The sequence below is a fragment of the Helicoverpa zea genome, chromosome 5 (assembly GCF_022581195.2).
Source record: "Helicoverpa zea isolate HzStark_Cry1AcR chromosome 5, ilHelZeax1.1, whole genome shotgun sequence".
NCBI classification, from domain to species: Eukaryota; Metazoa; Arthropoda; class Insecta; order Lepidoptera; family Noctuidae; genus Helicoverpa; species Helicoverpa zea.
This window is the reverse complement of record NC_061456.1, coordinates 2,251,546-2,269,743: the sequence shown is the minus strand read 5'-3', so window position 1 is coordinate 2,269,743 and position 18,198 is coordinate 2,251,546. Positions and strand designations below refer to the sequence as shown.

Here is an 18,198-nt window from a genome sequence, read left to right as displayed (position 1 = left end):
GTCGCAGTTTTGTAAAAAAATAGTATTAATATTTAAATGAAGATTTTTAAACACTTCTTTTCAATCCGCAGAGGCATAGCATCGGAGCGGTTCTGCGTCCGCAACAGCGGTTGTGTGGCCGTAGTGGAGGGCGTCGGCGACCACGGCTGCGAGTACATGACGGCCGGCACTGCGCTTATCCTGGGGCTTACTGGCAGGAACTTCGCTGCGGGGATGAGCGGTATGTGGTTCATTTTATTTGCAGCTGTAAGGCATATAAGGCCATATAAGGCCCAAGATCACAAAACAACTGTTTTCACGCACAATAGGCATGATGACAAATTTTTAAATTCCTTTGTATGATGTAGGTATACGTCTATTTTATATGAAAAATTATTAATTTTAAGAAAATGAAGATTTTTTATCAAATAATTGCATTTTTCTCTGTCCACTTTTAATCCGGCGCGAAAACGCTTGTCAGTGTCATGTCGTCACTTGTGACGTCACGACTGAAATTACAAGACGCAAGTAAACAACGCTCGTGCAATAATTAAGTTTTTTGTGTTATTAAATATGAATTCGAAAGGGCATAGGTGTTGTGGGGTCACTGGGGGACCAAGTAAGAACACATCCAAAACAATTCCTGATAAGTTATTTGTGTACGTTCCTCACAATAAAAAAATACGAAACAAGTGGCTTAAACTTGCAAGGCGAGATTCAAAAGCAATATTGCCCAGGGTACAACTTTATTTTTGTGAAGATCACTTTGATGTAAGTTATTACGTAGTTCTCTAGATTCTAGCATAGTTTATAATGTAAATAACTATTTCGAGGTTAGGTTTCATCTCTCATTGTTTTTTAATTAAACTAGTATACTTACATGGAAGTTTTAACATTTCTAAATTCAGCTGAACAAAAATCTTTATTTGATGCCAAAAACTTTCCCAGCATTATGATATCAATTCTAGGCAAATTAGCGCTGTTTGCCTTGATAAATCCGGGCTCCATAACTCGTGTTATAAACAATTAATTAATTAAAAACAAAGATCGCAGTGGAAGTTCACAATAACGAAATGTGACGTTCGCGCGCTTTCGCGCGAGTTGTTTTGAGAAATGACGTCACGAGCTCTGATTGGTGTTCAAGATATCATGGCGGATTGCCTTATTTCGTAATTTTATTTTACAAAAATACATATTAATCACATTATTAATAAAGAAAACAATGCGCGTTTTATATTCCAAGCTTCAAGTTTAATTTAATAAATATATTATTTTAATGATTTTTGATTACTGTCATCATGCCTATTTTCAAAGTGAACGGTGGTTTAAAAAAAACTGACGGTTATTTTCTTGGTGAACTTAAGCCCACTAGCTTGCACAATACATGTCTTGTTGATTCCTTTTTGACAACTCCACTTCATACAATTTCTCCAAACAGTGATAATAACGCAATACAGACTGTTTTATACGACACATAAGAAACTTAGCAAAAGGTATGCTTTTGATTTTACCATCAGACGCATGCATCAACAGACTTCCTTTAGTTATTGTATTAATACAGACGTCTGCGTATTCAGTAACCATATTAAAAAGCAGGTTCAACCTTTTACTTCTCATATATCCAAAATCAGCCATTAGAATAAAAAATGCATTTATTACATTTCACATTTCAATAACTCAATGTTATATTCCCTTTCAGGCGGTATCGCATACGTGTACGACATCGACGGCTCGTTCTCTGGCAAGTGCAACCACGAGATGGTGGAACTGCTGCCTTTAGAGCTGCAGGATGACCTGGACTATGTGCAGCAGTTGTTGCAAGAGTTCCATGAGTATACTGGGTGAGTTGATAATAAAGGATAGCTGACCCCAACATAGTAAGAAAAAAGCTAGAAAGATTTTATTATTAGCTCTGATTAGCTCTATTTACCTAAGATGGTAGATGTGATTAAATGGGAATAGCAGATGAAATGGGAAGTTATCAAATGACCCACTTTTGAGAGTGGAACAAACTTTCGTCTTCAAATGCTGAGTAACACTTGAACAGGCCAGAGAAAATAGGAATATTGTTTGCTAAATTATTTGTGAAATATTTGCATTTAATAATTTACTTAAAACGTTTCAAAATAGTAACAGACATATTGTATTCCGGAATAGTCCGAATTTAACATAGATTCCATTGACTATAATGCCTTAGATAAGATTGATAATTTCTAACAACATTTCCCCATCTTCCCAGCTCACTAATCGCCGAAGAATTCCTGAAAACTTGGCCGGAGCCAGCCAAGAAGTTCATAAAAGTATTCCCCTATGAATACCAACGCGCTCTCAAGTCCATGGCGGTGAAGCAGCCGACACAACGCAAGGTGGAGACTAACGGGAAGGCGGAGAATGGAGTGCTGGATATTGAGGAAACTGTCAAAGATGTGGAGCTGGAAACTAAGAATCTGGAGAAGATTTTGGATAAGACTAGGTGAGTGAAGAGTGCTTAAGTTGAGCCATAAAAGTAGTACTATATTTTTTAAGTAAAGGATACAATTTTATAGGTAACATTTTAGTAAATAAATTACAGTTGAAAATAATAAAAATGAGTTTTTTTAATGAATCTTGTAGTTTTCAAGATTTTAATTTAGCTTCACAATTTTCAAAATTACTAATTAAGTATTCTGATATACTTGCATTGATCTAAAAGCAGGTATTGTTTCGAGCTAGACACATAGTTACAAGTTTTAAGTATAACGGTTTTTCATAGTTAAAAAAGCGATCAGTTGCTGTTATAATGAACTACCTCATAGTGCTTTTCTACAACATTAATTATGTTACCTACCAACAACATTGCTATTAAATCTTTTTAACAAACCATTATATATGCTATTACAGAGGCTTCATAAAGTACCCCCGCGAGACGACAATGTACCGTCCGGCAGAGAAGCGTCTCCGCGACTGGGAAGAGATCTACAACAGCGGACACGTGCGACGCGGCGTACGAGTACAGGTACAGTTCATAAATATTAGGATTTCTAAAGAAATCTCAGGATCATAGACCAGTCAAATTTTAAAGATCTGTTTACAGCTTAGTCAGTTTGGTCAAACAATTTTTTTGAGGATAAGTAAGCATCTGCAATGCAAGACATCTAAAATTGCTTTGAGGATCTCGCAAAATGTTATACATAGTAGAACGATCGATGTTACGACTTTTTTTTTAATTTTATTAAGTTAGTATATTTGCGGAAACAATCTCACTCAAACTTTGAAGTCTCAGAATGTTTCAATGTTAAAGTCATTTTTTTACTTTTTGAGTAGCTCTTTAAAAACTTCAGCTAGTTACACGTACGGTTTCAAAGAGTGGGTATCACGGAAAATCTATTGTTTACAACAGTTTCTTGAGAAAGTTATAACCGTACATCATCCATCCTCCGAGCCTTTTGCCAATCATGTTGGGGTCGGCTTTCAAGTACAAGTGAGGCTAATAATTATTGATATTACACCTTTTCTCCGGTGTTTTTATTGTTTCCTCACCAGTAAAGTAACGTCCCCAGGCGGCGCGGTGCATGGAGTGCGGCGTGCCGTTCTGCCAGAGCGGCCACGGCTGCCCGCTCGGCAACATCGTGCCCAAGTGGAACGACCTCGTCTACCGGGGGGACTGGAAGGAGGCGCTGCAGCAGCTGCTGCAGACTAACAATTTCCCAGGTAACATAATTATAAGAAAAACATACATAGAGAGAATATTATATACTAACCTCCAACCGCGATTTCACCTGGGACTACTTCTCCAACGGGGATGAAAGTAGCCTATATATTATTCTGATTTGTAAGCTTTATTGCTGCCAAGTTTCATCAAAATCCTAGATGGATAAGTAGTATTTGCATGGCAGAGGAACTAACATCCCCACAACTTTTCGACTACTACTTCCATATATACGATTTAACAATCTTTTTCTAACGATTCCACACTTCTTCACAATCGAAATATAACTCAAAAAATCTCATATATATTTTCCCCAAGAAAATATCATCTTTTCTTACTCTGTACCTATCTGTCTCATACCAAGAAGGTAAAAACAAAAACAGATTTTTCTGTAAAAAAAAATCTCCAACATATTTAAAAAAATATCCATATCGTAAACAAATAACTAAGAAATACCATAATGAAATCCTACCCATTAAAAGAGGCAACAGTTTTAATAAAACTACATAATTTCATCCACAGAATTCACGGGTCGTGTATGCCCAGCGCCGTGCGAAGGAGCTTGTGTACTGGGCATCTCAGAACCGCCTGTCACTATCAAGAACATCGAATGTGCTATCATTGATCACGCCTTTGAGAGCGGATGGATAACGCCTGATGTAAGTACTAATTATATTGATATTTTTTAGAAGTAAGTACGTTGGAAAAATTTTAAGCAAAGAATCATATAAACACAAACCAATGACCGTCATAAAACAAAGACATCGATAAAGATCTATTATAATAGATCTTTAAAATTGAGTTGCAAGATTTCTTTCTAGTGATAGAATCATCGTCAAAAGTAAATAAAAGCTTGTAAAAATGATAATTCTTAAATCGGTCGGTTATTGAATCTTCGGAAGAAAAGTGTAATGAATATTATTCCTCTACAGATTCCTACGTACAGAAATGGTAAAACAGTGGCTGTAGTCGGATCCGGCCCCGCTGGTCTAGCCTGCGCACATCAATTGAACAAGGTAAGTTCTTGTCACATTTCTGACTAAATTTTTTTACAAAACTTCATCATAATTAATCATACATCATTATGTTCGAATATTTAACTTTGTTCCGCCCGCGTTTTCACCAGCATCCCAAAAAAATTCCTTCCCGCGCATGGATAAAATGTAGTTTATATGCTTTTCTGATATATGAACTATTACTGCCATGTTTCACCAAAATCCATCGTGTAGCTATTTCGTGAGAGGAGCAAACATAATATTCATCCTCATCACGGAGGAGAAAAGACTAGCGGAGATGCCCTAACGCAGGTAGGTCACGCGCCTTCAGGTAGGTCAAATACGTCACGACTACGTCACGACAGGCGTGGCTGGACACCGCCCATATACCGTCCTTCACATCAAACTGACATCTTGTCATAGTTGTATTTTAACCACAATTTCAACAAATTTTATTTGTTACTCGATTAAAACGACGAAATGCGCTATCATTAATTGTAGAAATTGCTCAGGATCCAAACTCAAACATACCATAGGATAACATTTCACGTGTAAGTAATATTTTTACTTTAAAGCATATTTTTTGCTAGAGACATCTGTCGTCGAATAGCTGCATTTCTAGAACGTCTAAGTGAAATTGTATTATTTTCGTATGAATCTTGTATCAATGTATATTATTGGTACCAATTTTGCCTTAAAAAACAGCTTCATTTTTCCTTGCATCCTACAAGTTTTTTTTATAGATTATTTACAAACCAAAACATATGATATATTATCATGAAAATTTAAAATTATAAAAACACCATCTTTCGGTAAGTAGTCGACTTACGTATATTTGAAGTAAAATTGTGTTCATCAAGACCACAGAGACACCCGTTACAAAATTAAGTGCTACCAGACATCGAAAATTCAATCACCCATTCTTAAAAAAGCTGCAATTATCTTAAAATTAATCATAACTCTAACTATGTATTTCTTTTAGTAACCAGGCAGCATCGTTGTTATCAGTTACATGTAATAAGATTTAAGACTACATTTTATAAAAACAGTATTTTTGCAATGGCTCCAATACGACAGCATTCTCAATCACCTAGTTCTCATTTCTCCATCTCACCTTATCCCATATCTCCGATATTGGGGCAAAGTCCCGAGTACTATTACTCATAACAAATATAAGATGTGACGAAAATTAGCGTAGATTTATTTATATTCATCATCAGCAATGTTTTACATAGGTATATCTCTCTTGCCGTACATACTTTTTGAATGTACCTTTACTCAGAGCAATATCCGACTCACATAAAGTCTGCTACTTAGTGGATGCGCCGTTATGATACAGTTGTGAAAACTCTAATTTGATACTGTCCCTATAATTTTAATTCCCATTTTTCTTGGTGAATTTCGTAATATGGCAACATCGAAAATAACAACAGTCATCGCAGCACGGTTCTAGAACAAATAGAACGAATTTTCGTGCTTGTGATGCCATAGTGGCTAGTAGACGAACTAACACAATGACAATAGTTGATACTTAAATTACACCATGGGGGTATTTTAGACCCGTGGTGAATAAAAATGATTTTTCATCGAGTCTGGAGTTCCTAGTAGAATTATACCCATTTCATTTCTGGGGGAGTAAATAAATTGTTGTGTGGCAAGTTCTCTGCACAAAATAATACTTATATAAGAATTAATTTTCTAACTTTTTTATCCCTCTCTTTTTCTTCTTTCATTTCAAATGAATGCTTCTTCAAACTTTCTAGTTCAATTACTATTTTAAAAGAATTATTAATTTTGAGTATTTACTTAATTTTTGAGTATGTCACTAGTGGTCGATGTTAGTTTAGGGTTGGATTTTAATCATCCTATTCCACGCTAGATGGATTTACAAAAAATGGGTGGCTTCCCATAAAAGGCGTTTAAGGGTGGATCACGGGTGGAGCCAGTAACGTTCCTCGTCCCCCGCTCACCCGAATTTTGGCGCGCTGCTTTGTTAGGAGATTTTACGTTAGGGCACCTCCGATCCTCATACATAGGAACTTTCGCAATTAAGATATCCGATAGGATTAAAAACGTGAACTTCTTGAAAACTTGCTCAACAGTCCATACTTAACTCACATTTTTATTTCTTCTAGGCTGGCTACACAGTAACAGTATTCGAGCGCAACGACCGTCCCGGCGGCCTGCTGCAGTACGGCATCCCCACCATGAAGCTCAGCAAGGAAGTCGTCGCCCGGCGCATCAAGCTCATGACTGCTGAAGGCATCGCCTTCAAATGCAACGTCGATGTCGGACGCGATATCTCTGCCAGTGATCTGGCTAATGAGTGAGTTTATATATATTCTGCAAAGAAAATATTGAGAAGGAAAAACATAAATGGACAATGATAGACTTAAATGGACGTCAAATTAACGTGCTTAGTATCTGTCTGCATCAATCAAACTCGGATGTAACAAAATATTATATTGTTGTGAGGGTCTTGTCTTCTCCGTGTGAGAGGAGGCCTGCGCCCAGCAGTGGGACGATAAAAAAGGCTGTAACAGTAACTGACTGAGGGTCTTGTAATGTGACGTATAGAAGTAAACTTAAATAACGGGTCACCATTTAACTTACGTTTGGTTAGCACATGGTAGGCTAGCGATAAGATAGTGTTATGGGTGCTAACACAACTGATCAAGAGCGAGAAAATTGTATTTTTTACTATACGGCATGCTGGCAAGAATTTTACTTACATTAAATAAACTTCAATAACACACCATGCGTGTTTTCCGAAATGAAACTCGGCCAAAGCTTGTGACTTCATGAAACCGAAAGGTAATGTATACTGATACATTTCTTGGAATACACACCTTAAGAATATCCTCAATTCACCAGATACAACGCCCTAGTCCTGTGCATGGGCGCCACCTGGCCTCGCGACTTACCCCTGAAGGGTCGGCAGCTGAACGGCATCCACTACGCCATGGAGTTCCTGGAGACCTGGCAGAAGAAGCAGATGGGATCCACCCAGCACCACCAGCAGAACAACCCTGAGCTTAATGCGAAGGATAAGGATGTGCTGGTTATTGGAGGTGGTGATACTGGGTATGTGGATAAATCAGCATCATACTTTCTTTTGTTAAGTTTTTATGTAGCTGTAAGTCTTTCATGGTGTATTAAATAATATTTTTTTCCAACCGTGTTGGAATCGACTTCCAGTGTAACCAGACGCTCTTGAGTACCTGTGGGTTTTTATTGAACGACTACCTATCTGACCTCCTTTACCCAGTTATATGGGAAACCCGATACCTTAATAAAACTGGTTTTAAGACTTTCTGGATTTGAAATCTTTTTAAAGAATGGGGTTAACTACCACTTGCTCGTGGTAGATTACCAATTTCAGAATCTAAAGTTCTAGTGTCTACCTGAACTAAAATATTTTCAAGATGTTTTCCTTCGCCTTTACTCAGTTATTGGTATACAAGATATTTAAAAAGTACATGTAGCTTTGAATGTTACGTATTTGCCAGGCTGATGTTTGAACTACTCTACTAACTTATTACCTTTGTTATAAAATATTAGTACAAGTATATTAACCGTATTTTCTTCTACAGTTGCGACTGCATAGCGACATCGCTGCGTCAGGGTGCCAAGAGCATCACGACGTTCGAGATCCTCCCCGAACCCAAGAAGTCCAGGGGGCAGGACAACCCCTGGCCCCAGTGGCCTAGGGTGTTCAGGTCAGTACTTATAAACAAACTAGCTTTTGCCCGCGACTTCGTTCGCATGGAATAGTGACTTCCGGCATATTTTTGGTTTGACCAATAGATGGCGCTATATGTCCGGAATAAATTTTATTTTTTATTATTTTTTTTAATAAAAACTATCCTATGTCCTTTCTCAAGTTCCAAACTATGTCTGTACCAAATTTCACACAAATCGGTTCAGTAGTTTAGGCGTGAAGAAAAGACAGACAGACAGACAGAGTTACTTTCACATTTATAATATTAGTTAGGATGTTAGAATGTATGTAATGTTCATATGTATAAATGTTTGCAAGATTTAAAAATAAATAGTAATTTAGTAAAATATTTTGATAAATAAGTTAATTAGTTAATATTTCATAGTGATGTACTTGCTATCGAAGATAAACTGGAAATTATCAAGACAGTTTATTATTTAGCTGATGTATTGTTCTGTTAAAAGCTTAGATACGGGTAATTGAGTTGATGTTTTCATTCATAGGGTGGACTACGGTCACGAGGAGGTGAAAGTAAAGTTCGGCAGCGACCCGAGGAAGTTCTCCACACTCACCAAAGAGTTCTTGGATGACGGTAAGCGTCCACTTTTGAATAATATAATCGTATTCTCATACCCAGTAATTCCAATTAATGAGGCATGTCATAAATTCGTTATAAGAATCAGTGGTTTCACCCGGTAACCACTTGATTGACGAATCCTAATTCCCCGAGACTAACGGTATCTAGCACTGTAAGTAAATCACCACATTCTAGCAAACTATCTTAACATAGGACTTATTATGTATTAGTATTGATGACCCTCAAAATATTCTAACTAACCGACGCTATTCTAACTATACCTTTATCGTCCCCAGGTGAAGGCAACGTCTGCGGCGTATCAGCAGTAGAAGTGGAGTGGACTCGCGGCGCCGGCGGGAGATGGGAGATGAAGGAGCTGCCCGGCACCAACAAGGTGTACAAGGCCGACCTCGTGCTGCTGGCTATGGGCTTCCTGGGCCCCGAGAGATATGTCGCCAATCAGCTGGGTTAGTTGAACATAAGTTAAAATATCCCGACAATGTGTGTTCCACACTTGTATATGCTCAATATCTTTATATTCGAGCTCCACTGACCGCTCCCGAACTTACGTAATTTATCCCTTATCCTAATCTTTCTAAATTGATGAGACTCCATTTTATCCAATTTCTATATATTTTTTAAATATATGCGATTTTGAATGTACTGTATATCTATATTTCCATATATTAACGTAACACTGTTTTTACAGATCTCCCCTTGGACGCGCGCAGTAACGTGGAAACAGAGAAATCTAACATTTACAAGACTCCCGTCAGCAATGTCTTCGCTGCTGGAGGTATGTATAGTTATACAAGACTGCATAATTGTTTTTAATTTTGATGACACCTCATTTATTTCATCAGGGTTAATTTTACCTCATCAAAAAGAAAAAAAAAAATACTAAATGCAAAAAAGTAGCTAGCAAAATTATTTTATAATCAATTTCCCTTGCTTGTTTCTTTTCTTTGACATTCTTCAGTTGGATTTTTGACAATTTAATTCCGACACTTGAGTCACATTCTGAGACCAATAAATAAACTTATACATATTTAATTCACTAATCTTCCACAGATTGTCGCCGCGGCCAATCTCTCGTAGTGTGGGCGATATCGGAAGGCAGACAGGCGGCCCGCGCTGTCGACACATACCTCTCCGGCAAGTCCACTCTGCCGGGACCCGGCGGCGTTATCTACGACCATTGAACTATTTATACGCAGAGTATGAGGCGCTAGTGGTATCGATATGTAAGTTGGCACATCAGTAAATTAAGAGTATATAGTAGTATGGTATTCTGACATGGGTATCATGGCTGAGTTTTCGAAAAATCATTGCTAAAGATATAAGTTTAGATCGCCAAGTATTAGGATGTGTCCTACGTGGGTGTATGACAACGTGAAAGCGATACAAAGATTCAAAAAAATCGATTGTCTGTTGTTTTCGCGTTGCATCTAGACCGCTCACATAGGACGTAAGCACTAAAAAAAATATATTTTTGTTTAAAAGCGAGAACATCTCATCAACAACTTACCGCTACTATTAAGTTTAGTTACGTTCTGATTTACATATCGATATCTTGTAACCTCGTACTCAGCATTCAGGATTTGACGTGGCGATCATGTATTGACGCTACTATACATATTAGGTCCTGCCCTTTACACAATGGCCGATAGAAGGCCCATTGTGTATAGCGGTTTTTATATCAACACAACTTTGTGATGGAGATGTAATATAATATCACTTTATATTCGCGTCCCAATGACGACGGTGTGTTTCAATTGAGATTAAAAAAACTTTAAGAACAGTATTTAATTTCCTTCAAGAAATATCAACAATTTATTTTAACTTTCGAGGATTTATCCAGTCCATACGGTCGTCAAAACAATGTCTTATATCTTATATCAAAGATAAATTGCGTTGTTAGAACATTAGGGCCTAGACCCGCTTTGATATACCAACGTTAACCAAAACTAGATCTTATTAACAACTGTGTAAAGTTGAATTTTAATCAGTGTTATCATCATCAAGTTTCATCAATGTATAGTCGTTGAATATGACGTTTTTATATTTAAATTATTTATTTAGTTAATCAATTTGAACGGAGCGACAATAATATTTGAAGCTGCATTGTAATTTATATTTTGTTTATCTAAAATCGTTATGAATAGGCTACCGAATAGATTTTTTGTATCTCTAAAATCGATGAAAGTCGCAAAAAAATAATAAAATGTATTCCAAATAATGGAAACTACGAGCATTTTAATATTTTGAGCGAACGTCATCTAAGTTAGATTGTCAACTGCAACCCAAGTGTTGAATTAGAATAGGAAAAACTTTTTGTCAAAAATTGAAATTAAACACTTATATATTAAAAAGAAACATCGGCAGTCTATTTCTAAGCAGAAAAGCCGAGAACACAAAACAATGGTAGTCGGTAATACTTACGTAATTCCGACGTACATTTTGTAGATTGTCGAATACTATTGTAAGATCTTAATTTTATTCTAAGATACCATATTATTATACAGTTTGATATAATCGTTTTTTGTGTAATCACATTCCGTTTTTTAGACTTTTTGGTCGTTATTACGTTTTAGAGAGAATTTTCATTAATTATACATATCTCATGCCAAATATTGTTTTGGTTACGCATAGATTCGCATCAAAACTATTATTTACAATGAGACGATGAGTTAAAATAAACCGGCCAAGTGCGAGTCGGACTCGCGCACCGAGGGTTCCGTACAAATCCTGGTTAGATAAAAAGTGAGTCTCGCGCCAACCGTTCAGTTTAGAACAATCATAGTTATGGTAATTTCGTGAGAGTCAAAATAGCTAATATTTTTTATTTTATAATATAACTAAAATAGTAGGCCAGTACCTTGTAAAAGTTATTTTATTAAAGTTATTTATATACAACATTTTATAGTCATCATTCAGAAATCTGATTGAAAATAACTAATTATGTCTTAAAGGTCATTGGGCATATCTGACCCGCTTTGTAAAAAGTGGCGGACATGAATCAAAGTAGTTTTAAATCGTGGAGAATGGTATGACGTTTCTTTGAATGTCCAGGATCGTTTGAAAAATATAATAGACAAGCAGTTTCAGAGGATTTTACAGGTTGCAATGCTAGTTTTTATTGTTAAAGACTTTTCATAAAGAAAGGATCTGGAAACCCTGAGTAATCGAGGGCAACTCTTGAATATTGTAGTCACGCATCGAGTCAAAACCAGACATGTGAGTGTATTTTTGAGGGTACTTGTAAACAGTGAAGGGTTGGAGCTGATTTGATTATGGAGACTACAGAGAGTCGAGGGAACTCCTGAACGGTATGTTGCAACTACCACGTGTTTGGGCTTATTTTATTCGTATTGGCGAAGACTTTCCACATAGATAGGTTTAACTGCCATTGTGGGATCGATAGCAAAGATCAGATATAGTTATGGGAACTCCTTTACAATTTATAACGTAACCTTGTGTTGGAGCTTATTTTATTTTAGGTGATGAGAATTCACTACTAATGGGATCTATTATTTTTTTAAACATGCATAGAGTTCTCTCGACTTTCTCACGTCTCCATCATCAGGTAAGCTCTAAACTTTCACTGTTTGATAGTATCACCAGACATACATCTGAGAATCAAGTTTTAATCCTATGCATGCCTACAATTTTTTATAGTTGCCCTCGATTTCTCAGGATTTCCATCATCAGATCCTGACCTGATGACAATGGAAATAAACGGCGAGTATACTCTTTCACTACAAAGAAATGATTTCTCAAATCCGTCAAATTTGGTCGTTTAAATTCCCCATTGAAATGAGGAAAATATTTGATGTTTACACCTGATTTTCTCTAGATTCTCACGGTTCACATAGATGCGACTAATGCCATAGTAAATCAGAGCCTTTATCATTATACTGTGCTATATTTCGTTCGTATCCGCCGTGGGTATGGTTTTCATACTAAGGTGCCCAATGACCTTTGAATGATTTAAAATTTTTCATAGTTTAGTGGCAATTATATTTAAGAAGTGTTTGATATGAATTTCAACTTTAATATCTCTACGCGTTCATGTAAAAAAGGGTAGTTAGTAAGTTTATAATTATTAAAAAAATATTTTATGTCGTGTAAGCAAAAATAATATTTTAATATTTTATGTAACTTCAAATTAATCATTTTCGCAATTTTTCCTTTATCTGTACTATATAACGCTGCTTCGTGGCGAATTTCAAGATTCTGAGTTCACGGGAAGTACCTTGTAGGTTTTGATTCCCTAGCGTGTGACAGAAATTCGTCTAAGGTGTCGGTATAACTGCTGTATCTTTTGATCGCGTTAACTTAGAAGTTTGTTTTTTTCACTGCCTAAAGGGACAATAGACTTAGGTATTTGGTATAAATTTCAATTTGATACCTTTATTCGTTCGTGAGAAATAAGGTAGTAAGTTTCATTTTATTAAAATATATTTTTTTATATTATATAACTAAAAAAATGAGATTTTCGTAATTTTTCCTATATTTGCATTATATGACAATACTTCATGCCAAATTTCAAGACTCTGAGTTTACGGGAAGTACCCTGTAGGTTTTGATTCCTTTGCGAGTGTCGAGAATTTGTTGAAAATATCGACATAATCGGTTGTATCTTTTGATTGGCTTGGCTTAGAAGCTTGATATTTTCACAGCTTAAAGGGACAACAGACCTGAGCATTTCATGTGAATTTCATCTTGATACGTCCACGCGTTCTTGAGATAAAGGGTCTTGACAGACAGACAGACAGACAGACAGACAGACAGACAGACAGACAGACAGACAGACGGACAACAAAGTGATCCTATAAGGGTTCCGTTTTTTCCTTTTGAGGTACGGAACCCTAAAAAACTATGACGTCAACGGTAAATTAAATATTGCTCTTCTTCGCAAAAAAAAATAATCACAAATAGTTTTTTCTTGTTGTGTTAAAAAGGTATATAATCATTATTTTACTTTTATGTTGAGTAAATGTGCATTACAGCCTTTGCTCAGTAAACAAGTTTTACCGCTAATTATTTGATTAAAATCTAATTGTATTTCAGTATTTATTCGATTGTGTACCGACCCTAAATTGGATATAATAAGGTGTTACATTCATCGTTTGATTGTAAAAAAGTGATGTGTTTATAAAATTACGTTATAATATCAATGATTGTGAACGGATAGTGATCTCTTGTGTCATATAAACTGGATACATTGTTGGTTAAATTATATATGTTTTTAATGTTATTGTTTTAGAGTGTACGGCGTGTAGTCAGTATTCTATGTGAAATGTATATTATTATTGTTGTACGAAGCTTATAAGTGTTACTAAACGGTCTAAGTAAAAGGAACTATAAAATTAAACTATCTGCTCTATCCATGAAGGATCTATTTACCTACTTTTATTAATTCTATATTTTTCAGAAGATCAGCACTAGTTAAAAATCAACAGCATTTATCGAAAAGTTAATAAATAATAACGCTTCTTACAAATAATACACCTAACTTTTGAGCAGTTAATATGTATGGTATTTACGTAAATGTTTTCATGTGTTATTGTATATTTAGGGCTAGTTACACCATTGATCGCTAAATTACTAAACGCTGAAATGGCCAAAAATATACGTTTGGAACATATTTAGTGGTAAATATATTTAAGCGGACAATGGTGCAATCCAGCCTTAAAATAAATGTGTTATTGTAATAATATAATTTAGTTTGAACTGTGATGTAACTTACAGTGATGAAATTAATTTAAAATAAACGAAATTATAAACGAGATGTTCTTGGTATGTGTAGAAGTTCCTACGTAATCGAATAAGTTTATTGTCTCTTCAGAGTATAGTTATTTTCCTAGTTTACTAGATTTTTTTTCCTTACAAAGTTACATAGAATATCAGTTTCTATTTATGCTTACAACTGCCTCGTTGGTCTAGTGGTCGCAAGCGCGGCTGCTGTGCTCGAGGTCTCGGGTTCGATTCCCGGGTCGGGCCGAAATCGCTTTGTGGGTTTTCTTAAACTTTCACAAAGCAGCCCGTAGTCTGGAACTTGGTGATTGATTCACCCGTGCATCGGAGAGCACGTTAATGTCGGTCCTGCGCCTGATCTCTTTCCGGTCGTGTCGGATTGCCGTCCCATCGGGCTATGAGAGTGAAGGAATAGGGAGTGCACCTGTGTCTGCGCAAATGCTCGTGCACTATAATATGTCCTGCGCAGCTGGCTGATCTCCTTAAGTGAGAACAGCCGCCGTAGCCGAAACGGCCGTGGACGCCATTATAATTACAAAATATTGAAAGTATCGTTACCCAAATATCACAATTCTGTCCATCTGAAGAGACTATTCTTGTATATTTAATTATAACACACATTGTAAAAACGTGTAGTTAGCAATAAGCTGTAATTGTTTCATTGATTAACCAATTTAATGTAAAATAGTGTAACATCTAAAATTCTCATCAAGTCGTTTTTTTTTAAGTTTCACAAAATTATTTAAAAAATATATTTAGTATTTAATTTAATGTTCCTTTGTTAATTTGATTTTATTTTGAATAAATATTTTATTTTAATTTTGCCTTTCTTATTTTACTTTTTTTACTCACCTACATACGTATTTTAGTCGTATCCCCAAGTTATAAATGTCATCATGATAATGCATATTTTAATTGGATGCAGTAGGTATTTTTTGGATTTAACTATTTCAAATCTGAAATTAAATAATTTGTACTAGGTGTGTCAAACTGTGTTGCTTAAATCCTATTCCGCTTGTTAATCGGTTAGAACATTTTGAGACGTAACATTGACGTCAATCCAACACTAAATATATTTGTGAGTATTTAGAATTTTCTCGAATGATGTCTTACAAGTAGATGTTTAATTATAATGCCTGAATCAATTAGTTTCCAAACAACGCTTACTGTCTCGCGTCAATTACTGAACTTCGCCCAAAAACACTCGCACGCCCTGTCGCACTTGTACGCCCTTTTGATAGCAAAAAATATTTAAATGTGTATATTTAGACAAATGTTGACGAAATTAGTCCTTTAGATATTAGTTTGTTGAAATTGTGGAAGATATGATATGAATTATGATTGACAATAATAAATGTCTATTAGGAACCGAAACATGTAACGAATATTGTAATGGAGAAATAAATATTTCAGCAAATATGTGTTGTTTTTAACTGTCTTTCGTGAAACTATCACCTCTAATGTCCTACAGATTTTTAATTTAGTTTCACTGGTGCAAATTATAAAACTTTTTCGTTCGCGAGATTAGGAAACAATATCTACAAAAACCCAGGAGACGATTTAGAAAAACTTTCCTTCCTGCCAATAACTCAAAAAGAGAGCAGAAAACAATAACATACTATGGATATTATCAACTCCCTATACAAAAACAAATAGCGATGAGGGGGATTGTATTTTGGACTACAATATCAATATTAACTCACAACTATTTGAAATGGGAGCAACAACTTAGGTATTTTCTTTTTCTGCAAACCAAAACTACCTAATAATACTTTATACCTTTTAGATCAGTAACGAAGCCTTGGTAAAAGTACTGTAGGAAAAGTTGCCTTTACCTTTGTACTGGTTAACACTGATTTGAAAGGAGTCCAGCTACGTTCAGCAACTTCGACTGGAGAATCGAGAGGAAGTTTTCAATCAGATGAATTAAAGTCAGCTGAAACATTCAATACATGATGATGAACTCTCAAAAGAAGGCAAGGATCGTCGTCAAGAAAGAGCAAAATAATTTCCCAGCAGAGTATTTACCGAGAGAGAGTATTACTTATTCTCTCTGTCCTGTCTATCTGTCCTGAAAAGGTGTTTACACGTATTATTAAATTTCCTTATCCACTACAAAATTAACATAATCGAAGCCAACATTGAACACACGTTCACACACCGTTTGACTAATTTCTGCCCATAATTAATGTGACATAATTCATATTTAATAACTGGAATATGTGTGCAGAATGTTGTATCCTATGAACTTACTTTCAGTCGGTTCTGTGAATTCGGAGAGAAAGCTTTTCTCGGTGATAATTGTTATTTATAAATTGGTAAGTATGAATTCGTTCCATTTAAAATTAACTGCACTTTGTCCATAAAATATTTTTTTACTGGAATTAAATCTACAATACACAATACTAAAGCCAACCGCTTAGCTACTCCGTCTTTCTTGCATGCTTAGGTATTCATAACTAGCTGCCGGCCGTGGTTTCAATCGACGAAGGGACTGCCCCATACATGGATAAAGATTAGCCTTCATGTTTTTCCGTAGATTGTTTTTTTTTTCAAGTTTCATAAAAAACACACCCTGTAGTTTTCCTATGTTTTTGCAACATACCTATTTATAAAACCTCATTCTTTCTTTGAATGTCAATTCTTGATATAGTTATCGGCACGAATCTTGAGCTCTGACCTACATCTGCGCAGAAGTGATTTATTAGCAAAGAACCAATCCCGAGTGACGGCTATGACGCGATGCGCTGCGGGCCAATCACCGCTTTAGCCCGCCCCCGCGCCTCACTTCATACCACAAAAGGGACCCAATAAATTACTTCTGCGCAGATGTAGGTCAGAGCTCAAGATTCGTGCCGATAACTATACCTAAGAAGCAAATATGAAAATTGTCTTGTCGGTCACTTCTCCGAAGGCACCATTGTAATTAAGTTATTATAAGTAAATTACCTACATGTTTAATTACATACTGTGATAGATAGATAATAGATTTCCATAGTTTTCTGTAAATTTCCACGAGAACGTTAAATAAGGAAAACTAAAACTCTTCAATTGATGTCTAAATCAATTCAAGAGTTAGCATTATTAGGTGCAAAATTAAATATTGATGTAGGTGCGTAAAGCGCGTTTTTTTCATAAAAACATAGATATCAATATTATTTTCAATACGTATGATGACGCAATTCATAAGTTACCGCTAGTTTCATTGTATGTTTTTATATAATTCATTCATAGTTAGGAGTTAGTAGGATTATCCTGTAGGTACATTATATGCCTTGGGATAGCCTTAAGAGTCATAACCATACCTACTCAGGATAGGATCTCTATCCTCTGAAAGCACTAAGGGTACTTAGAGAACTTCACTATCGTCGATGTTTTGTCCTCTAGTTTTGATTCTTTGAGATATTTAGCATTGGGAGAACCAATACATCTAGGTAGCTAAGCACCTAAACAAATATCTTATAAAAATTACAGAAAT

At 35.8% G+C, this 18,198-nt stretch overlaps 1 protein-coding gene across 4 annotated transcripts in view; it reads left to right on the top strand.

Moving 5' to 3' along the window:
* LOC124630844 (glutamate synthase [NADH], amyloplastic) overlaps positions 1–11,651 on the top strand; it is a 60,649-nt gene extending 48,998 nt beyond the window's left edge. For 3 of the 4 annotated variants that reach the window (XM_047164862.1, XM_047164863.1, XM_047164861.1), the window contains 14 exons: positions 72–220; positions 1,679–1,820; positions 2,219–2,452; positions 2,860–2,974; positions 3,519–3,669; positions 4,190–4,326; positions 4,600–4,683; positions 6,798–6,988; positions 7,537–7,746; positions 8,256–8,381; positions 8,887–8,975; positions 9,257–9,427; positions 9,670–9,756; positions 10,032–11,651. In XM_047164862.1, the coding sequence (XP_047020818.1) occupies positions 72–220; positions 1,679–1,820; positions 2,219–2,452; positions 2,860–2,974; positions 3,519–3,669; positions 4,190–4,326; positions 4,600–4,683; positions 6,798–6,988; positions 7,537–7,746; positions 8,256–8,381; positions 8,887–8,975; positions 9,257–9,427; positions 9,670–9,756; positions 10,032–10,162 (2,017 nt within the window). In that variant the 3' untranslated portion in view covers positions 10,163–11,651. Of the gene's footprint in view, positions 1–71; positions 221–1,678; positions 1,821–2,218; positions 2,453–2,859; positions 2,975–3,518; positions 3,670–4,189; positions 4,327–4,599; positions 4,684–6,797; positions 6,989–7,536; positions 7,747–8,255; positions 8,382–8,886; positions 8,976–9,256; positions 9,433–9,669; positions 9,757–10,031 lie in introns of those variants that run through there. The other variant, XM_047164864.1, reaches the window with a different exon arrangement.
* The last annotated feature ends 6,547 nt before the right edge of the window (positions 11,652–18,198 follow it).